At 45.8% G+C, this 23,215-nt stretch overlaps 1 protein-coding gene across 1 annotated transcript in view; it reads right to left on the reverse strand.

Moving 5' to 3' along the window:
• Window positions 1-11,727: 11,727 nt before the first annotated feature.
• Window positions 11,728-23,215, reverse strand: part of LOC139555338 (disks large-associated protein 3-like) — a 293,568-nt gene continuing 282,080 nt past the window's right edge. The window contains exons 9-15 of the mRNA XM_071369054.1: window positions 20,274-20,689; window positions 19,994-20,088; window positions 19,000-19,237; window positions 14,528-14,846; window positions 14,184-14,275; window positions 13,824-13,970; window positions 11,728-12,121 (exon numbers count right to left, since the gene is read on the reverse strand). Of these exons, the coding sequence (XP_071225155.1) occupies window positions 11,798-12,121; window positions 13,824-13,970; window positions 14,184-14,275; window positions 14,528-14,846; window positions 19,000-19,237; window positions 19,994-20,088; window positions 20,274-20,689 (1,631 nt within the window). The 3' untranslated portion in view covers window positions 11,728-11,797. The remainder of the gene's footprint in view (window positions 12,122-13,823; window positions 13,971-14,183; window positions 14,276-14,527; window positions 14,847-18,999; window positions 19,238-19,993; window positions 20,089-20,273; window positions 20,690-23,215) is intronic.

A 23,215-nucleotide genomic window follows, 5' to 3' on the forward strand; every position in this document is an offset into this window, starting at 1 on the left:
ATCTATTTTCCATTGAGCTACCATCGTTTACTGTGAATGCAGTCTCAGCAAACCCAGGAACATTGCCTTTTAAATTTCAATCGTGCTATAGCGCTGAACTTCCGCGATACGGATTGAATCGAGCCCGAGGTCTAGTCTATTGGGAAGGGGAAGTCATGATGGAGACATGATCTTCGGGAAACTAACAAGACCTCACCTGGTTCTTAACAGTTCACCTGTACTTGGTCAGTAGACTGCTCCTTTTATTATCCACACAAAGAAAGACGCAGAGACGTGTTGTTTTTTAAATTTATTTCACTCGCTAAAAATAGCTTTATAATAATTATAATAGTATTAATCATAGTATTAGCCATTAGAAAATGTTTACAAGGTGGATCGTGTTACATTCTGTGTTGGGTAAACCACTTCACAGTGTGCCATCTCTCAGGGATCAGCGCTAGGCTAGCTAGACGTGTAGCTCTACACATCTATCAGGGATCAGCGCTAGGCTAGCTAGACGTGTAGCTCTACACATCTATCAGGGATCAGCGCTAGGCTAGCTAGACGTGTAGCTCTACACATCTATCAGGGATCAGCGCTAGGCTAGCTAGACGTGTAGCTTTACCCATCTCTCAGGGATCAGCGCTAGGCTAGCTAGACGTGTAGCTCTACACATCTATCAGGGATCAGCGCTAGGCTAGCTAGACGTGTAGCTTTAAACATCTATCAGGGATCAGCGCTAGGCTAGCTAGACGTGTAGCTTTAAACATCTATCAGGGATCAGCGCTAGGCTAGCTAGACGTGTAGCTTTAAACATCTATCAGGGATCAGCGCTAGGCTAGCTAGACATGTAGCTCTACACATCTATCAGGGATCAGCGCTAGGCTAGCTAGACGTGTATCTTTACCCATCTCTCAGGGATCAGCGCTAGGCTAGCTAGACGTGTAGCTCAACCCATCTATCAGGGATCAGCGCTAGGCTAGCTAGACGTGTAGCTTTAGCCATCTATCAGGGATCAGCGCTAGGCTAGCTAGACGTGTAGCTTTACACATCTATCTCTTAGTATACAGTGTATTTTATTTATATATATATAAATAAATTAAAACACAAATTAAAAAAACAACACAATCAAACAAAAACTTTGATTTTATAGTTATACTTTCACTGTGCAACACCCTTGCCCCATTGGTTGGTTGGCACATATTTGGCTCCACCCCCATCATCTTGTCTCATCCAATTGGGGAGGGTGTTTTCATGAATCTGTGTACCCATTGGTGCGATGAACGAATGGGTGTGTGTTATTTTTCTATGAGGACGTCACTATTGCTATTTGCTCCAGTCAGTCAATACACAGATCAATACACAGATCAATACCACCGTCATGATCATTCGTTTGAAATGAAAACAAAATAGATTTTCAGCTCATCGGTGTATAATATTGTACCATGGCACTGTATAAAACAATCGTCTGTATAAAAACAACAAAAAATGGAACAAGAAAACAGCAATTAAATGAGTGGTGGAAAGAAAGGCTTCCTGTCCATTGAGGAACCGTGGTGTCTGTCTGTCTCTGAGACAATAACCATCAGAGAAAGAAAGATGAAGAGAGGAGAGAAAAAAAGGGACTTTTTCCTGCTACGTTACAGAGTATAATACGTATGAAATGTCTGCATTAGATTAAGTACAGCAGTTTGTTAGGTCTCCTCGGAGAGAGGCGACAGAAATAAAAGAGAAACCCAAGAGTTCTGAGTGGAATATAATAATATATTGTAGCGAATTCAAGGGGGGGGTACCCCCCAAATTGGGACTCGACCTTGTATCCAGCGACTGTCGATCCAACACCTTCATTATTACGCTGAGTTCTCAACCACAGGATGATGTTGCTAGGTATGTTTGGTTAAGGCCGCTACAATATCCATGGAAGAGCTATGTTGACCTTCAACAAGAGCCCTCTGTCTTTATCCGTTAGGTTTTTTTTGTCACTATCCATCCTTCTGTTTGTTCATCGGTCCATTTTGTAATTTCTCAAGCAACTACCAAAAGAGACCAGATGGAGAAGGAGAGAATCACTCATTTTTGTTCCAAAATATGTCCTCTCATCTTTGTTTACATCTGCTGCTCTGCTACGGGTAGTAGCAATAAGAGATTTCTTCTAGGTTGACAGATTTATTTGGACTTGCCTTTACAAACTCGCCCTTGAATACAGAATAGTGTTACCCCCCCCCCCCCCCCACAGCTATAATCGAAGTAACAAACACTATTGATTATAATGACAGTGATAATAATGACAGTGATAGTAATAATCCACAGTAATGTTAGTAATAATCATAATAATAATCATAATGATGATACAAATATTAATAATGATAATTATAATAGTAATAATAATACTAATACTTATTAGTAATAATTATTATAATAATAATTATAATAGTAATTATAATAGTAATAATAATTATAATAATAATAATCATCATAATCATAATAAGCATTATAATAACAATACATGTACGATTAATGAGAGTAATTGGAGAGATATTGACATGTAGTTAACTTGGTAGTGGTAGTCAGGGTGTTAACATGGTAGGCAGGGTATTAATGTGGTAGGCAGGGTATTAACGTGGTAGGCAGGGCCTTAACATGGTAGCGGGGTGTTAACATGGTAGGCAGGGTGTTAATGTGGTAGGCAGGGTGTTAACATGGTAGGCAGGCTGTTAATGTGGTAGGCATGGTATTAACATGGTAGGCATGGTGTTATTGTGGTAGGCAGGGTGTTAATGTGGTAGACAGGGTATTAACATGGTAGGATGGTGTTAACATGGTAGTCAGGGTGTTAACATGGTAGACAGGGCCTCAACATGGTAGACAGGGTGCTAACATGGTAGGCAGGGTGTTAACGTGGTAGGCAGGTTATTAACGTGGTAGGCAGGGTATTAACATGGTAGACAGGGTGTTAACATGGTAGGCATGGTGTTAATGTGGTAGGCAGGGTGTTAACGTGGTAGGCAGGGTATTAACGTGGTAGGGCTAGGCAGGGTGTTAACGTGGTAGGGGTTGGCGGGGTATTACCGTGGTAGGCAGGGTGTTAACGTGGTAGGGCTAGGCAGGGTGTTAACGTGGTAGGCAGGGTGTTAACGTGGTAGGGGTAGGCAGGGTATTAACGTGGTAGGGGTAGGCAGGGTATTAACGTGGTAGGGGAGGCAGGGTATTAACGTGGTAGGGGTAGGCAAGGAATTAACGTGGTAGGCAGGGTGTTAACGTGGTAGGCAGGGTGTTAATGTGGTAGGGGTTGGGCAGGGTATTAATGTGGTAGGTAGGGTGTTAACGTGGTAGGGGTAGGCAGGGTGTTAACGTGGTAGGCAGGGTATTAACGTGGTAGGGGTAGGCAGGGTGTTAACGTGGTAAGGGTAGGCAGGGTGCTAACGTGGTAGGGGTAGGCAAGGTAATAACGTGGTATGGGTAGGCAGGGTGTTAACGTGGTAGGCAGGGTGTTAACGTGGTAGGCAGGGTATTAACGTGGTAGGGATAGGCAGGGTGTTAACGTGGTAGGGATAGGCAGGGTATTAACGTGGTAGCAGTAGACAGGGTGTTAACGTGGTAGGGGTAGGCAGGGTATTAACGTGGTAGACAGGGTGTTAACGTGGTAGGTAAGGCATGATATTAACGTGGTAGGGGTAGGCAGGGTATTAACGTGATAGGGGTAGGCAGGGTATTAACGTGGTAGGGGTAGACAGGGTATTAACGTGGTAGGCAGGGTATTAACGTGGTAGGGGTAGGCAGGGTGTTAACGTCGTAAGGGTAGGCAGGGTGCTAACGTGGTAGGGGTAGGCAAGGTATTAACGTGGTATGGGTAGGCAGGGTGTTAACGTGGTAGGCAGGGTGTTAACGTGGTAGGCAGGGTATTAACGTGGTAGGGATAGGCAGGGTGTTAACGTGGTAGGGGTAGGCAGGGTATTAACGTGGTAGGGGTAGACAGGGTGTTAACGTGGTAGGGGTAGGCAGGGTATTAACGTGGTAGACAGGGTGTTAACGTGGTAGGTAAGGCATGATATTAACGTGGTAGGGGTAGGCAGGGTATTAACGTGATAGGGGTAGGCAGGGTATTAACGTGGTAGGGGTAGACAGGGTATTAACGTGGTAAGGTAGGCAGGGTATTAACGTGGTGGGGTAGGCAGGGTGTTAACGTGGTAGGGGTAGGCAGGGTCTTAACGTGGTTGGGTAGGCAGGGTGTTAACGTGGTAGGGGTAGGCAGGGTATTAACGTGGTAGGGGTAGGCAGGGTGTTAACGTGGTAGGGTATTAACGTGGTAGGCAGGGTATTAACGTGGTAGGGGGAGGCAGGGTATTAACGTGGTAGGCAGGGTATTAACGTGGTAGGCGTAGTTAGGGTATTAACGTGGTAGGGGTAGGCAGGGTATTAACGTGGTAGGGGTAGGCAGGGTGTTAACGTGGTAGGGGTAGGCAGGGTCTTAACGTGGTGGGGTAGGCAGGGTGTTAACGTGGTAGGGGTAGGCAGGGTATTAACGTGGTGGGGTAGGCAGGGTGTTAATGTGGTAGGGGTAGGCAGGGTATTAACGTGGTAGGGGTAGGCAGGGTGTTAACGTGGTAGGGTATTAACGTGGTAGACAGGGTATTAACGTGGTAGGGATAGGCAGGGTGTAAACGTGGTAGGGGTAGGCATGGTTTTAACGTGGTAGGGGTAGGCAGGGTGTTAATGCGGTAGGGTATTAACGTGGTAGGCAGGGTGTTAACGTGGTAGGGGTAGACAGGGTGTTAACGTGGTAGGGTATTAACGTGGTAGGCAGGGTATTAACGTGGTAGGGATAGGCAGGGTATTAACGTGGTAGGGGTAGGCAGGGTGTTAACGTGGTTAGGCAGGGTATTAACGTGGTAGGGGTAGACAGGGTGTTAACGTGGTAGGGGTAGGCAGGGTGTTAACGTGGTAGGGGTAGACAGGGTGTTAACGTGGTAGGGATAGGCAGGGTATTAACGTGGTAGGGGTAGGCAGGGTGTTAACGTGGTAGGGGCAGGCAGGGTATTAACGTGGTAGGGGTAGGCAGGGTGTTAACGTGGTATGCAGGGTATTAACGTGGTAGGGGTAGGCAGGTTATTAACGTGGTAGGGGTAGGCAGGGTGTTAACGTGGTATGCAGGGTATTAACGTGGTAGGGGTAGGCAGGGTATTAACGTGGTAGGGGTAGGCAGGGTGTTAACGTGGTAGGGGTAGGCAGGGTGTTAACGTGGTATGCAGGGTATTAACGTGGTAGGGGTAGGCAGGGTATTAACGTGGTAGGGGTAGGCAGGGTATTAACGTGGTAGGGGTAGGCAGGGTGTTAACGTGGTAGGGGTAGGCAGGGTGTTAACGTGGTATGCAGGGTATTAACGTGGTAGGGGTAGGCAGGGTATTAACGTGGTAGGGTATTTGTAATTACACAGTAATCTCTGACCCATGTCATGATGGTTTCGAGGGAGTTTGTCATTGAGCCTGCTAGAGGTGGACGTCACAGTGTGGTATACTACTAACACACACACACACACACACACACACACAGACACAGACACAGACACACACACACACATACACACACACACACACACACACACACACACACACACACACACACACACACACACACACACACACACACACACACACACACACACACACACACACACAGCTACAAGCTCTTCAGTGCTACCAGGACACAACGCCCTCCTCCCATGGCTGCTGTGCCATCTCTCTGTCTGTGATTATAGGGGTTGTACCTGTACTCTGAGACCAGGTGACCAGGTAGACCCAGTAGAAGCTTCAATCACTGTGACCTCCCCTTCTTATTGTGGAGAGCGGAACAGGTTCTTGTCAGTCCTCGTAGAAAACGTTCTTGTTGTCGATTGCAGGGCGGTTTCACCATTTGTATTTCCAGGTCAGGGTTCAAGATACTGCTAGACATTGAGATACTGGTAGTTTGATCATCCATCTGAATGATGTTTGCACATTTGTAGGGGGTGAAACTGGCCACTTGTTTGTCCTTGTGCTGTGTGGCTCAGTTGGTAGAGCATGGCGCTTGCAACGCCAGGGTTGTGGGTTCATTCCCCACGGGGGGACCAGGATGAATATGTATGAACTTTCCAATTTGTAAGTCGCTCTGGATAAGAGCGTCAGCTAAATGACTTAAATGTAAATGTAAATGTCTGTATCCAGAGTTGGCTATTGACCCAGTGTGAACCTGGAGGTAAGACCCAGGCCCATTGTTAAAGAGGGAGTCTCAGTCTGGTTGAACCCAGGCCCATTGTTAAAGAGGGAGTCTCAGTCTGGTTGAACCCAGACCCATTGTTAAAGAGGGAGTCTCAGTCTGGTTGAACCCAGAGTAGAGGAGTTGACAGTGTATCACAGAGTAGAGGAGTTGACAGTCTATCACAGAGAGTATAGGAGTTGACAGTGTATCCCACAGAGAGTAGAGGAGTTGACAGTCTATCACAGAGAGTATAGGAGTTGACAGTCTATCCCACAGAGAGTATAGGAGTTGACAGTCTATCCCACAGAGTAGAGGAGTTGACAGTGTATCACAGAGTAGAGGAGTTGACAGTTTATCCCACAGAGAGTAGAGGAGTTGACAGTGTATCACAGAGTAGAGGAGTTGACAGTCTATCCCACAGAGAGTAGAGGAGTTGACAGTCTATCCCACAGAGAGTATAGGAGTTTACAGTCTATCCCACAGAGAGTAGAGGAGTTGACAGTGTATCCCACAGAGAGTATAGGAGTTGACTGTCTATGGCAGTTGCACCCATCTGCAGAAAAGGTGTTTTTAACAGACCTGTTAAAAGGCAAGAAGGCCAGGTTATACTATGATTAATTTTGACGTTGTTACTTCCTTTGAAAGAATAACCACGGGGATGAAAGTAAGGTGGTAAAATGTTCCGAGGCTGTTCCAAGCTGTTCCAGGCTGTTCCGAGGCTGTTCCAGGCTGTTCCGAGGCTGTTCCCGAGACTGTTCCCGAGGCTGCTCCGAGGCTGTTCCCGAGGCTGTTCCGAGGCTGTTCCCGAGGCTGTTCCCGAGACTGTTCCCGAGGCTGCTCCGAGGCTGTTCCGAGGCTGTTCCCGAGGCTGTTCCCGAGGCTGTTCCGGGCTGTTCCGAGGCTGTTCCAGGCTGTTCCGAGGCTGTTCCGATGCTGTTCCAGGCTGTTCCGAGGCTGTTCCCGAGGCTGTTCCGAGGCTGTTCCCGAGGCTGTTCCCGAGGCTGTTCCCGAGGCTGTTCCAGGCTGTTCCAGGCTGTTCCCGAGGCTGTTCCCGAGACTGTTCCCGAGGCTATTCCAGGCTGTTCCGAGGCTGTTCCCGAGGCTGTTCCAGGCTGTTCCGAGGCTGTTCCAGGCTGTTCCCGAGACTGTTCCCGAGGCTATTCCAGGCTGTTCCGAGGCTGTTCCCGAGGCTGTTCCCGAGGCTGTTCCAGGCTGTTCCAGGCTGTTCCCGAGGCTGTTCCCGAGACTGTTCCCGAGACTGTTCCCGAGGCTGTTCCAGGCTGTTCCGAGGCTGTTCCAGGCTGTTCCGAGGCTGTTCCGATGCTGTTCCAGGCTGTTCCGAGGCTGTTCCCGAGGCTGTTCCCGAGACTGTTCCCGAGGCTGTTCCAGGCTGTTCCGAGGCTGTTCCCGAGGCTGTTCCAGGCTGTTCCCGAGGCTGTTCCCGAGACTGTTCCCGAGGCTGTTCCCGAGACTGTTCCCGAGACTGTTCCCGAGGCTGTTCCCGAGGCTGTTCCCGAGGCTGTTCCCGAGGCTGTTCCCGAGACTGTTCCCGAGGCTGTTCCCGAGGCTGTTCCAGGCTGTTCCCGAGGCTGTTCCAGGCTGTTCCCGAGGCTGTTCCAGGCTGTTCCGAGGCTGTTCCAGGCTGTTCCGAGGCTGTTCCAGGCTGTTCCGAGGCTGAGTGATACATCCCTCCGTGTGTAGTGCTCGCGCTTCAAGTAGATCATCCTTAGGAAAAATTGTCTTCAGGTTTGGAGAATCGTTGACAGTGGAAAGAGGAGCAGTGATGTCTGTGTTAGTGTTGAAACCTCTCAAGACAAACAAACACAATCTCTTAGGATGCAGGGAGACATGTGGGAACTCAGGTGGAATTCAAATCCGCGTTGGGGTTACAAGCATTGCAGCTTTTTTAATAAAGGACATTTCCTATCGAGCCAACATATGGATGGAATCTCTGCGAACGCGGGAAGATTGGCTTTAAAAGCCGCGATGCCTATAATCCGTGATCGGATTTGAATCGCAGTCTAAATCATCTGTGGTAGGTTATTCAGTGGAGAAATAAAAGTATTCAATTTAATGATATTTGAAGTGTCTCCAAGATGGGAAAAGGCCCTGAGATATATATCAGTCTGGGTTGTTGTTAAACTAACGGGGGAAAGAGAGACAGAGATCTGGGCATCCTAAAAAGCATGCAAGGACTACGACGATATCCAAAGGAAAGATAGACCTCTGCCCAACTTAACCACATACTGCTCTATAATATTTCTCTCCAGAATATTTACATATAAACCTTTAGTAGAGAGAGAGAGAGAGAGTTGGACTGTTGATATAAAGAGCATATTTGTCAAATAGCAGAGACCATTTATACCCTGTGTATTGGACCATACCACTCCTACATGTTAATAAATCAGTTATACCCTGTGAATTGGACCAAACCACTCCTACATGTTAATAAATCAGTTATACCCTGTGAATTGGACCAAACCACTCCTACATGTTAATAAATCAGTTATACCCTGTGAATTGGACCAAACCACTCCTACATGTTAATTAATCAGTTATACCCTGTGAATTGGACCAAACCACTCCTACATGTTAATTAATCAGTTATACCCTGTGAATTGGACCAAACCACTCCTACATGTTAATTCATCAGTTATACCCTGTGAATTGGACCAAACCACTCCTACATGTTAATTCATCAGTTATACCCTGTGAATTGGACCAAACCACTCCTACATGTTAATTAATCAGTTATAGCCTGTGAATTGGACCAAACCACTCCTACATGTTAATTAATCAGTTATACCCTGTGAATTGGACCAAACCACTCCTACATGTTAATTAATCAGTTATACCCTGTGAATTGGACCAAACCACTCCTACATGTTAATTAATCAGTTATACCCTGTGAATTGGACCAAACCACTCCTACATGTTAATTAATCAGTTATACCCTTTGAATTGGACCAAACCACTCCTACATGTTAATTAATCACATTTGAAAAACGACTTCTGGATATGCCAAATAGTCGTAATATTACACAAGGCTGTAGTTTATAGTACGGTATTCCACTTCTGTCTATGTGTATTTTCTTTACATCTCTACTAATCTAGAAATGTAGGTAAATAACATACTAAAATATACATCTCACATTAAATATTACATTTTCAGCTCATGACATTTTCTGATTATATACTAAAGAATAGCCAGGTCATGCTAACAGAATCACCTCACAATTGGGCTTCAAGTATATCGCTCAAAAACACAAGTCAAAACACACACGCTGCAAAACGCAACCCTTGTTCATCACAAAATGTCACCCATAATTGCAAGTGCAAAACACATGGCTTGGAGGGAAATCACATTTTTTTCATTTTTGTCTCTTAAATTTAAATGTTTTTTTTCAAAGCCACAGTATTCAGAGCCCCTTGAATATTTTCTAGGGCAAAAAACTCAATAATTCCTTTGTTCCTGGAGACAGATAGACCATGTGACCCACCCAGCCTACTGTATGGTACTGTGCCTTCTCTCTGTTTCCGTCCCTCGTTCCAACCCTCTTTTTTAGTGGGGAAAAGAGAAGGGACATTGAATTAGGTTTTAAAAGATTCTGGAGAGGAAGGTTTTAGTTACATTAGAGTGTATTTCACTGTATAGGCAACACATGACAAGGCTTCTGAGAAACAGGGAGAGAGAGGGAGACAGGGAGAGAGAGAGAGAGGAGAGCAAAGAGTTAATCCCTCTCTCAGCCGGAGGGGTGTGTCTTCGACACCCCTGAGGAGAACCTTGTGCTGAAGTTACATAGAGGGAGGAGGAGGCTGACAGGCAGAGAAATCGTCTGGGACCCTCCTTGGCAGCTCTTGGATTCATTTAGCCATTTTGCTTGGCGATCCAATCTTGAAAAAGCATTTTTGTTGGAAATTTAATAAATATATCTAAAAAGTACATAGACTTGTTTTGCTACCATAAGTCTCTGTTTTTATGAGGCCGATATTCCCCAGTCCCACACACCCTCCTCCTCTGACAAAGTGATTATGTGATTCTCCTTTCGGCCACCAGGGGGTGCCATTGTCTCACAGTGAAAAAGGATCCCCTGTTGTGAAATCTCAATATTCTGCAAAACTCTACAACTCAACTCAAAAAAAAAAATCATACCGCCCACTGCCAAACCTTTTACACCTCAGAAGGAATATAAAAAAGAAAAAAAAAGAAAACAGCTTCAAGGTTTTTTGTTAGTTTGCGATGTTCTCTGGCTGTCAAGTATACCGTGCCACACTAGAAAGCTGGTGAACAGCATCGTTCAAAAACGATGTACAAAAAAAAAAAAAACACACACTCTCCTTCAAACAGTACACTGCTACCCAGACAGCTGATAGATTAATGGATGCTCGGGCCAATAGGAAAGAGTCGTGAGAGAATAAATTCTTAGGTGAATGAGTGTTGACTGAGTCTTGTGTAGGAGGCATGTAGGTTAAAATGACATCCGTAGTTGAATGTTGATTGAGTGTGTATTAAACAGTCTCCAGAGGATGTAGCCAACTAGCCAAATGGTGTCGAACGGTAGCTAGTTGATTTTGAGATGAACTTATAGAGCCTTGGGTGATGTTGAGCGGCCATTTAGAGGGAGAATCTGCTCCATGCCCACAACAGTGGTTGAGATTTGTGCCGGTGAAGCCTTTATTTCCTATGAAGATGGAAGCTAGGCTAAGAGGCTAAGATGGGCTAAGATGAGCTAAGAGGCTAAGATGGGCTAAGAGGCTAAGATGGGCTAAGAGGCTAAGATAGGCTAAGAGGCTAAGATGGGCTAAGATGGGCTAAGAGGCTAAGATGGGCTAAGATAGGCTAAGAGGCTAAGATGGGCTAAGAGGCTAAGATGGGCTAAAAGGCTAAGATAGGCTAAGAGGTTAAGATGGGCTAAGAGGCTAAGATGGGCTAAGATGGGCTAAGAGGCTAAGATGGGCTATTCCAGGCTTGGCTAGGCTACACTATAGGTGGACAGGCATGCACAGACATGCTACTATTGCACGACTACACCTTTCAGTGACTGTCACTGTACTGTAACAACAGCGATACTTCTTTCTAAATAAATCTCTCTCTCTCCGACTAAGATGAGGGGAAAAACAAAGTGTGTAGTGGAGCCACCTGTGATCCTGTAGCCACCATTCTCTCTCCAGATTGTTCTGTTTGTTTATTGGGGATTCAAACGTTCCAGGGCACAAATGGCCACTGCTTGCTCACCCCTTCTGTCTTGCCTTGTCCTTGGAAATGACATGATGATGGAACCCAGCATCCCCAGCAGTGAAGGCTTGAGAAAGTCAGTATGGCCGATATCGTCATTGAGGGGGTTCATTGTATGGAACTTGGGAGAGTTTTGGTTGATTTTAGGATCCTCAGAAAAGAGGTTGTATCTCCACGTTTAGACGGTTCCAGTGTTCAGAGCCGGGTCTGAGCCTCTGGGATGTAAATCTCAATGGTTGTGGTTGTTCTAGGGTGGGATAGCTAGCTATATCTCTATATTTAGGCTGTCCCAGGCGTCGGGTCTGAGTCGGTTCTGTTCACTGGGATAAAGGGCTGTATCTCCCATGTTCAGAGCCGGGTCTGAGCCTCTGGGATGTAAATCTCGATGCTGTCTGCGCTCTCCGTGGCTGAGTTCTGTCTGAAGGAAGCGGACCTCTTGGTCTGGAGCAGTCTTCTGCGTGCCTCAGTCCTCTGTCTGTCGCCCAGGTCTAAGGACTTCTCCCGGACAGGCACGGCCCGTCCCACACCCCCGCTACGGGCCATCACCAGCACCCCTCCGCCTCCTCCTACCCCTCGTTGCACAGAGAGGTCGCTGACGCTGTCGGCACGGAGGCTGCTGCTCACTCCCCCTGCTGGCTTCTTTGGTAGTGGGGGAGGAAGCTTCTTGTCGTCCTGAGGGGGATGAGGGGAAGGGCGATGAGGGGGATGAGGGGAGGAGGGGGAGGGGGGAGGAGGGGAAGGGGGGATGAGGGGAGGGGAGATGAGGGGGATGAGGGGAGGGGAGATGAGGGGGATGAGGGGAGGAGGGATGAGGGGAAGGGGTGGATGAGGGGAGGAGGGGGGATGAGGGGAAGGGGTAGATGGGGGAGAGGGGGATGAGGGGAAGAGGGAGATGAGGGGAAGAGGGGGATGAGGGGCGATGAGTGGAGGGGGGGATGAGGGTAGGGGGGATGAGCGGAAGAGGGGGATGAGGGGAGAGGGGGATGAGGGTAGGGGGGATGAGCGGAAGAGGGGGATGAGGGGGGATGAGGGGAAGAGGGGGATGAGGGGAGGGGGGATGAGCGGTGGACATTATGGAAGGATGGAGCAGGGTCATGGGAGAATGAGGGAAAGGGTTGAGAGAGAAAATGAGAGGTTAAAGGACAAATAGAAGATTGTAGGGGTGGACGGACAGATAATGTGATGTATAAACCATTAAACAATAGAAAGGGAGAAAAGACAGAATATTCAGACCAAGTAAAGACACCAGTATGGATCAGCATGTGGATAAACAAAGGAGGAGCTTGTCAATAGTTCATAGTTGCTACTGGGAGTTTAGAACTTCCTGTCTCTCCTAAAACAAGAACACTATATCAGAAGTACTGCCATAAACAATATATCAGAAGTACTGCCATAAACACTATATCAGAAGTACTGCCATAAACACTATATCAGAAGTACTGCCATAAACAATATATCAGAAGTACTGCCATAAACACTATATCAGAAGTACTGCCATAAACACTATATCAGAAGTACTGCCATAAACACTATATCAGAAGTACTGCCATAAACACTATATCAGAAGTACTGCCATAAACAATATATCAGAAGTACTGCCATAAACAATATATCAGAAGTACTGCCATAAACAATATATCAGAAGTACTGCCATAAACACTATATCAGAAGTACTGCCATAAACACTATATCAGAAGTACTGCCATAAACAATATATCAGAAGTATTACGATAAATAATATACCAGAAGTACTGCCATAAACAATATATCAGAAGTACTGCCATAAATAATATACCAGAAGTACTGCCATAAACAGTATATCAGAAGTACTGCCATAAATAATATATCAGAAGTATTACCATAAATAATACAGTGCATTCTGTAAGTATACAGATCTCTTGACTATTATTTTTTACATTTGCAAAAAATTCTAAAAACCTGTTTTTGCTTTATCATTATGGGCTATTATGTGTAGATTTGAGGAAAAAAACGAAACAATTTAATCCATTTTTATAATAAGGCTGTAACGTAACAAAATGTGGAAAAAGTCAAGGGGTCTGAAAACTTTCCGAATGCGCCGTATATCAGAAGTATTGCCATTAAGCTTGGAAACAGCACTCAGTCATTTTAGCTAAAACAGGCTCAGTTCCTTTTGCCCATTCAGAACTAACACAAAGCTTTAGAGCTCAGTGCCATTTTGGCTCAAAAGTCTCTCTTCTCAATGTCTCATGACGTTGTGCAGTTTCACAGCCAGGGCTTGCTTGCGGGGGCAGCACCACCATCTGTGCCACTCTCTGACACACCACCATCTTGACACTCTGGGGAACGACCCCGGATCAGGAGGCAGCAGGGCAAAGCGGACCCCAGCTCTCACCTTCTTGTCTGGGGGAAGCCTCCAGCCGGAGTCCTTGAGCCTCTGGAGGTGCTGGAACTTGACCCTGACGTGTTCCATGTTGAGTTGGAGCAGGTCCCAGAGCCCGGACAGGTCCTGAGAGGTGGGCTGGGGGTACGCTGAGGGGTCCTGGAGAGGTGAGGGGGGGAGGGAAGGGTAAAAAAAAAATTAGAAGTAGGGTGGGTATCATGAGAACCAGCTAGGAGAAAAATAAATAAATGGCCATAGTTAGAGCTCAGAGTTCTTCATAGGTAGACAAGACAGAGATGGTTAGGACTTCTGGTCTCGACAAGGATAGTAAAAACCAAAAACACACGCATACACACAGACACACACACCCACCACGCTTTGCTGGCACAGACGGAAGAACTGCTGCACCTTCTGAGACATGAGCATCTGGGCACTGCCCACCGCGTTACGGATCAACTCCAGAACTGGACAGGAAACACACAGGAAACAGGAAGAAGGGGAGTCAGTACACAGGAAGTAGAAAGTAAAATGTGTGTAATTTGTGAGTTGAGGCTCAAACCAGTCCGTCTTTCCTATAACTTAGTCCTCTTTCTGACAGTCCCCGCCCCTCATCCAACACCCCCCCCCTTCCCCGTCCTCACCCCCGTCCTCCCCCCCCCCCCCCCCCTCCTTCCCCGTCCTCACCCCCGTCCTCCCCCCTCTTTCCCCGTCCTCACCCTCCTCCGGCAGCTCGTTCTCCTCCGCCTCTCTCTCCATGTTCTGACACCATCCCTCCATCCTCTCCACCTCCATCTGAAGGAGGCGTAGGAAAAACTCTCCGTCTCTCAGACAGGGCGAAGCACGACCAGAGTCAGGCAGACTCCGGGGGCCCCCCTCCAGTGAGGGCTGGGGTGTACCTGTCCAGCCTCCACGGTCCGCAGCGAGGGGTAGCGGGGAGTGGGCCCGCGGAGGCAGGGGGGGGATCTGGTGGGGGTCTGTAGCGTAACCATCCTGGATGTAGTCCTCTCTGTAGGCCCACTGGCCCTGGGTGTGCACCTAGAGAAACAGTAGCAACAACAGTTATGCTAATGACAAAGCTAAATGCTAAAGGCTTAGCTCAACATTAAACAACTCAACACAGAACTTGATCGAGAAAGTTTGTGAATGACTTTATGCTCCCCAAAGAATTAAAGGGTTTAAGTCAAAGCAAGTCAAGTGCAGCTTAATGGAGCGGATACTTTTAAGTGAAGATTGTAACTTTCTGAAGTTTAATAGGAGGAAGTGGAGGGAGCTCATTATGTAATGAAGTCCCAATGGGGATGAAGCGGACAGGAAGTACAGTTGAAGTCGGAAGTTTACATAAACTTAGGTTGGAGTCATTAAAACTTGTTTTTCAACCACTCCACAAATGTCTTGTTAACAAACTATAGTTTTGGCAAGTCGGTTAGGACATCTACTTTGTGCATGACACAAGTAATTGTTCCAACAATTGTTTACAGACAGATTAGTTCACTTATAATTCACTGTATCACAATTCCAGTGGGTCAGAAGTTTACATATACTAAGTTGACTGTGCCTTTAAACAGCTTGGAAAATTGCAGAAAATTATGTCATGGCTTTAGAAGCTTCTGATAGGCTAATTGACAAAATGTGAGTCAATTGGAGATGTACCTGTGGATGTATTTCAAGGCCTAACTTCAAACTCAAAATTAAATGAAATAAAAGTATTTTTTATTTGTCACATACACATGGTTAGCAGATGTTAATGCGAGTGTACGGAAATGCTTGTGCTTCTAGTTCCCGACAATGCAGTAATAACCAACAAGTAATCTAACCTAACAATTCCACAACTACTACCTTATAGACACAAGTGTAAAGGGATAAAGAATATGTACATTAAAACAAATATGTGAATGAGTGATGGTACAGAACGGCATAGGCAAGATGCAGTAGATGATATAGAGTACGGTATATACATCTGAGATGAGTAATGTAGGGTATGTAAACATAATATGAAGTGGCATTGTTTAAAGTGGCTAGTGATACATTTATTACATCAATTTTTCCATTATTAAAGTGGCTGGAGTTGAGTCAGTATGTTGGCAGCGGCCACTAAATGTTAGTGGTGGCTGTTTAACAGTCTGATGGCCTTGAGATAGAAGCTGTTTTTCAGTCTCTCGGTACCTGCTTTGATGCACCTGTACTGACCTCGCCTTCTGGATAATAGCGGGGTGAACAGACAGTGGCTCGGGTGGTTGTTGTCCTTGATGATCTTTTTGGCCTTCCTGTGACATCGGGTGGTGTAGGTGTCCTGGAGGGCAGGTAGTTTGCCCCCGGTGATGAGTTGTGCAGACCTCACTACCCTCTGGAGAGCCTTACGGTGATGGGCGGAGCAGTTGCCGTACCAGGCGGTTATACAGCCCGACATGATGCTCTCGATTGTGCATCTGTAAAAGTTTGTGAGTGTTTTTGGTGAGAAGCCGAATTTCTTCAGCCTCCTGAGGTTGAAGAGGCACTGCTGCGCCTTCTTCACCATGCTGTCTGTGAGGGTGGACCATTTCAGTTTGTCCGTGATGTGTACGCCGAGGAACTTAAAACCTTCTACCCTCTCCACTACTGTCCCGTCGATGTGGATAGGGGGGTGCTCCCTCTGCTGTTTCCTGAAGTCCACAATCATCTCCTTTGTTTTGTTGACGTTGTGTGAGGTTATGTTCCTGACACCACACTCCGAGGGCCCTCACCTCAGTGCCTCTTTGCTTGACATCATGAGAAAATCAAAAGAAATCAGCCAAGGCCCCCCCAAAAAACATTGTAGACCTCCACAAGTCTGGTTCATGCTTGGGAGCAATTTCCAAACGCCTGAAGGTACCACGTTCATCTGTACAAACAATAGTATGCAAGTATAAACCGTCATACCCCTCAGGAAGGAGATGCGTTCTGTCTCCTAGAGATGAACGTACTTTGGTGCGAAAAGTGCAAATCATTCCCAGAACAACAGCAACGGACCTTGTGAAGATGCTGGAGGAAACAGGTACAAAAGTATCTATATCCAGAGTAAAACGAGTCCTATATCGACATAACCTGAAAGGCCGCTAAGCAAGGAAGAAGTCACATAAAAAAGCCAGACTATGGTTTGCAACTGTACATGGGGACAAAGATCGTACTTTTTGGAGAAATATCCTCTGGTCTGATAAAACAAAAATATAATTGTTTGGCCATAATGACCATCGTTATGTTTGGAGGAAAAAGGGGGACGCTTGCAAGCCGAAGAACACCATCCCAACCGTGAAGCACGGGGGTGGCAGCATCATGTTGTGGGGGTGGCATTGCTGCAGGAGGGACTGGTGCACTTCACAAAATAGATGGCATCATGAGGAGAGAAAAATGATGTGGATATATTGAAGCAACATCTCAAGGCATCAGTCAGGAAGTTAAAGCTTGGTCGCAAATGGGTCTTCCAAATGGACAATGACCCCAAGCATACTTCCAAAGTTGTGGCAAAAGGCTTAAGAACAACAAAGTCATGGTATTGGAGTGGCCATCACAAAGCCCTGACCTCAATCCTACAGAAAATTTGTGGGCAGAACTGAAAAAGCGTGTGCGAGCAAGGAGGCCTACAAACCTGACTCAAGTTACACCAGCTCTGTCAGGAGGAATGGGCCAAAATTCATCCAACTTATTGTGGGAAGCTTGTGGAAGGCTCCCCGAAACATTTGACCCAAGTTAAACAATTTAAAGACAATGCTACCTAATACTAATTAAGTGCATGTAAACTTCTGACCCACTGGGAATGTGATCAAAGAAATAAAAGCTGACATAAATCATTCTCTCTACAATTTTTCTGCCATTTCACATTCTTAAAATAAAGTGGTGATCCTAACTGACTTATGACAGGGAATTTTTACTAGGATTAAATGTCAGGAATTGTGAAAAACTGAGTTTAAATGTATTTGGCTAAGGGGTATGTAAACTTCCGTTTTCAACTGTAGATAAGTCCTTTAATGATGTACTGAAGTCCCAATGGGGATGAAGAGGACAGGAAGTAGATAAGTCCTTTAATGATGTACTGAAGTCCCAATGGGGATGAAGAGGACAGGAAGTAGATATGTCCTTTAATGATGTACTGAAGTCCCAATGGGGATGAAGAGGACAGGAAGTAGATATGTCCTTTAATGATGTACTGAAGTCCCAATGGGGAAGAAGAGGACAGGAAGTAGATAAGTCCTTTAATGATGTACTGAAGTCCCAATGGGGAAGAAGAGGACAGGAAGTAGATATGTCCTTTAATGATGTACTGAAGTCCCAATGGGGATGAAGAGGACAGGAAGTAGATAAGTCCTTTAATGATGTACTGAAGTCCCAATGGGGATGAAGAGGACAGGAAGTAGATAAGTCCTTTAATGATGTACTGAAGTCCCAATGGGGATGAAGAGGACAGGAAGTAGATATGTCCTTTAATGATGTACTGAAGTCCCAATGGGGATGAAGAGGACAGGAAGTAGATAAGTCCTTTAATGATGTACTGAAGTCCCAATGGGGATGAAGAGGACAGGAAGTAGATAAGTCCTTTAATGATGTACTGAAGTCCCAATGGGGATGAAGAGGACAGGAAGTAGATAAGTCCTTTAATGATGTACTGAAGTCCCAATGGGGAAGAAGAGGACAGGAAGTAGATAAGTCCTTTAATGATGTAATGAAGTGCCAATGGGGATGAAGAGGACAGGAAGTAGATAGTCCTTTAATGATGTAATGAAGTGCCAATGGGGATGAAGAGGACAGGAAGTAGATAGTCCTTTAATGAAGTAATGAAGTGCCAATGGGGATGAAGAGGACAGGAAGTAGATATTAAAAAGAATAAACAGAAAGCTGCCAAACTGGCGTTATCCTCACGCAGGAGATGCTAACTACTATTAACTGCTACTAACAAACAAACAAACTAACTAACTTGCTAACTATCTACCTAACTGATAGCTAGCTAACTAACCAACTAAATGCTAACACAACTAACTAACCAACCAACTGCTAACTAACTAAACAAATACCTGCTAATAAACTAACAAACTCACTAACTAACTAACCAACTGCTATCCAACTAACTGACTAACTGCTAACCAACCAACTAGCTTACTTACTTACCTACCTACCTACCTACCTACCTACCTACCTACCTACCTAACTACTGAACTACCTAACTAACCCAACTACTGACCGTGCGGTGGTACTCTGCATACTGGTCGGCTGACCCTGGCTCTGAGGAGTGTCTCTGGAAGGAGCAGCCGAACTGGGGGCTCTTATCCTGGGTAGGAACAGCGAAGGTGAGGCCTGGGAACTGGAGGCTCTTATCCTGGGTAGGAACAGCGAAGGTGAGGCCTGGGTAACCCCCCTCTGGATCCAGGTCTGCCTGGACGCCGGCCGTCACGCTGTTGGATCGCTTGAACCGAGCACGCCTGGGAGGAGAGGAGGGGAAGGAGGGGAGGAGGGTTGGGCTGTATCTACTGTAAATACACACTAACACTATTCATGCAGAGACAGACAGAGATTAGATGAGGGAGATTCAGGGAATTTTTCCCTTTGTCAGATTCAACTTCGATAATAACTGGGTGTAAACATGACTACTGTGTATACACCCGGAAAAGGGTGAGAGTGTGACACCCGGAAAAGGGTGAGAGTGTGACATCCGGGGAAGAGTGAGAGTGTGACACCCGGGGAAGGGTGTGAGTGTGACACCCGGGGACAGAGACAGAAAGAGAAAGAAAGGAAGAGAGCGAGACAGAGATGGAGAGAGAGAGAGAAAGGAAGAGAGAGAGAGATATATATAGAGAGAGAGAAAGACAGAGAGACGGCAAGAGAGAGAGAGAGAACGAGAGAGACGGAGAGACAGAGAGAGAGCGAGAGAGAGACGGAGAAACAGAGAGAGAGAGAGACAGAGAGAGAGAGAGAAACAGAGAGAGAGAGAGAGAGAGAGAGAGAGTAGAGATGAAGGCAGTGAGGAAGAAGACAACCCCTCAGACTGGGTGTGAAAAAACAATATTTCTCCTTACAGTGGAGCTGTAATGCCATTTGTAAACATTTAATGTGTGTTATTAAGCTGTAATAATAACAGTACCTCTTGTCCTCCTCCACCTGCAGCCCTATATAGTTCATAACTGTTCATGTAAGTGTTATAAGTGGTCTTATAACAGTATTGAGTGTTATAACAGTACCTCTTGTCATCCTCCACCTGCACTCCTATAGAGTGCACCTCTCTCAGAGCCTTGCTCTCCGCGTCCGAGTCTGACAGGGTCCCCGAGCTGTCCACCTGACACACACACACACACAGGGTCAAAGGTCAGATATCATTCCATTTTTTTTATTTACACTTAAAACAAATGTATTGAATGTACTTGCTTTAGGATACACTGATTTAAACAAACAGAAACATGGGAATAAATTACATCTCTATAAAAAAATGACAGGTAAAAAAGCCCTCCTCAACCTGCTTACCTGTACAGCGATAGAAGGCCTCCAATTCCGTCCTCTTCCTTCCGTCTTGTTCTCCTCCTGTCCTCCTCTTCCTCCTCCTCCTCCTCCTCCTCCTCCTCCTCCTCCTCCTCCTCCCATCTTACTCAGCACCATACTGTTCTGTGGGAGGGAGGCAGACTTCCACAGACTCCCCCCTGCCCGCCTCACATCCCTCTCTCCCCTCTCCCTTCCCCTGGGTCCCTCCAGGAGACTATCCGCGGAGCCGCTATGTTTGACTCTGATGGGTCCCTGTCCTCCTCCTCCATAGGGCATCAGCTCCCGGCCACCCCGGAGGACCCCGTCCAGACTCTCGGCTGAGTTGGAGTGCTGGCGGGAGCGACCTTGTCCTGGTCCTGTGTAGTAACCCCTTTCCCTGGACGTCTGACCAGACACCGCAACTACAGAAACAGACAGGAGATACATGATGTAGTTGGAGTGGATCCCCTGGAGGTCTGACCAGACACACAGGCAGAGTTGCAAAGAAAAAGCCATATCTTAGAGTGGCCAATAAAAATAAAAGATTAAGATGGGCAAAAGAACACAGACACTGGACAGAGGAACTGCCTAGAAGGCCAGCATCCCGGAGTCGCCTCTTCACTGTTGACATTGAGACTGGTGTTTTGCGGGTACTATTTAATGAAGCTGCCAGTTGAGGACTTGTGAGGCGCCTGTTTCTCAAACTAGACACTCTAATGTACTTGTCCTCTTACTCAGTTGTGCACCGGGGCCTCCCACTCCTCTTTCTATTCTGGTTAGGGCCAGTTTGCTCTGTTCTGGTGAAGGGAGTAGTACACAGCGCTGTACGAGATCTTCAGTTTCTTGGCAATTTCTCATCAATCAATTAGCCTTTTAAAATTATAAATTTGGATTAGCTAACACAACGTGCCATTGGAACACAGGAGTGATGGTTGCTGATAATGGGCCTCTGTACGCCTATGTAGATATTCCATTAAAAATCATCTGTTTCCAGCTACAATAGTCATTTACAACATTAACAATGTTGTCATGATGCTGGCCTGGGGGAAGGTTTATGACAGTCATAAATACCTCTCCCCGCTTTTTTCCTCTCTCTACCCTACTGATGAGACTATGGAAAATCCCTTGGTTAACATAGAGATTCTGGGAACATCAGAAGGTGGGGGGAAATGAACCATATTTTGGTAATCCGACCAATTGAACATATGCGGTGGTACTTAATGAATATGAAATTATTCGTGATGGGATGAAATGTGATTTTAGCTTCTAACATGTGAGAATTGGGTTTTCATGAGTGAATTAGGCCCGACTCAGTGGCCCCGCCCACGTGAAGAGACATTGGTTATAAACTATGAAACACGCCCTCCTCTCCCTTCCTGTATAAAGCCTTGACGACAATATAACTTCCTGTTCCGGGGACATTAACTTCTCTAGGGTAGGGGGCAGCATTCGACATTTTGGATGAAAAGCATGCCCAAATTAAACTGCCTGCTACTCGGGCCTAGAAGATATGATATGCATATAACTGGTAGATTTGGATAGAAAACACTCTAAAGTTTCCAAGACAGTTAAAATAGTGTCTGTGAGTATAACAGAACTGATTTGGCAGGCGAAAACCTGAGAAAAATCCATTCGGGAAGTAGTTTCTTTTTTGGTTTTGTAGTTTTCTAGTCAATGCCATTACAGTATCCATTGACTTAGGACTCAAATTGCAGTTCCTATGCCTTCCACTAGATGTCAACAGTCTTTGGAAATTGTTTCAGGCTTGTATTCTGAAAAATGAGGAAGTAAGAGCAGTCTGAATGAGTGGACCCTAAAGTGTCACAGAGCTTTTTGATGCGCACGACCGAGAGAGTACCTTTCTTCTTTACCTTTTATATTGATGATGTTATTGTCCGGTTGAAATATTATCGATTATTTAGGCTAAAAACAACCTGAGGATTGAATATAAACATCGTTTGACATGTTTCTGTGAACTTTACAGATACAATTTGGATTTTTTGTCTGCCTGTTTTGACTGCGTTTGAGCCTGTGGATTATTGAAGAAAAAGCGTGAACAAAACGGAGGATTTTGGATATAAAGAGACTTTATCGAACAAAAGGAACATTTATTGAGTAAATTAATGTCTGCTGAGTGCAACCATATGAAGATCATCAAAGGTAAGGGATTAATTTTATCTCTATTTCTGACTTGTGTAACTCTTCTACTTGGCTGGTTACTGTTTGTAATGATTTGTCTGCTGGGCTATGTTCTCAAATAATCGTAATGTATGCTTTCGCCGTAAAGCATTTTTTAAATCTGACACCGTGGTTGGATTCACAAGAAGTTAATCTTTAAACCTATGTAAAATATGTTTTGTTTTCTGAATTTTTATAATGAGTATTTTTGTATTTGAATTTGGCGCCCAGCAGTTTCACTGGCTGTTGAAGAGGTGGGACGCTAACGTCTCACGTACCCAAGAGAGGTTAAGGCGACGGCCTTGACGTTAGAAGGGCAGGTGACACCTACAGAGCAAAGCCAATCTCAGCTAACTAACGAAATTAGCTTTGAATTCCCACGTGAAGAGGACGATCGACACTTCGAATATGATGAATTTCGACAATACCAGCCAGAATGTAGCATGAGCATATAAGCATGGCAACGGGGTGTGAACTTTGAACTCTGATTCACTCCAGCCGCCAAGCGTGGACTGGGAAAGGACAGACAAGGTATACCGTCTACCACACAACGACGTTACTAAAACGGGTACAGTTTAGCACCAGAGACAAAGGATGGAAGGACTCGTGGTCAACACGGCCTTCCATCTACCACCAACCTACCGAAGTGCAGCTCAGAGTAAATATTCATTGCATTTTCCTTTTCCAAATGGGCGGTAATTTAGAATGCATAAGATTCTGTATTTACGATAGAGTAGCTGCCTACGGCCCGATGGAGACATCGCTTCTCC

This window comes from Salvelinus alpinus, chromosome 26, assembly GCF_045679555.1.
Source record: "Salvelinus alpinus chromosome 26, SLU_Salpinus.1, whole genome shotgun sequence".
Taxonomy (NCBI): domain Eukaryota; kingdom Metazoa; phylum Chordata; class Actinopteri; order Salmoniformes; family Salmonidae; genus Salvelinus; species Salvelinus alpinus.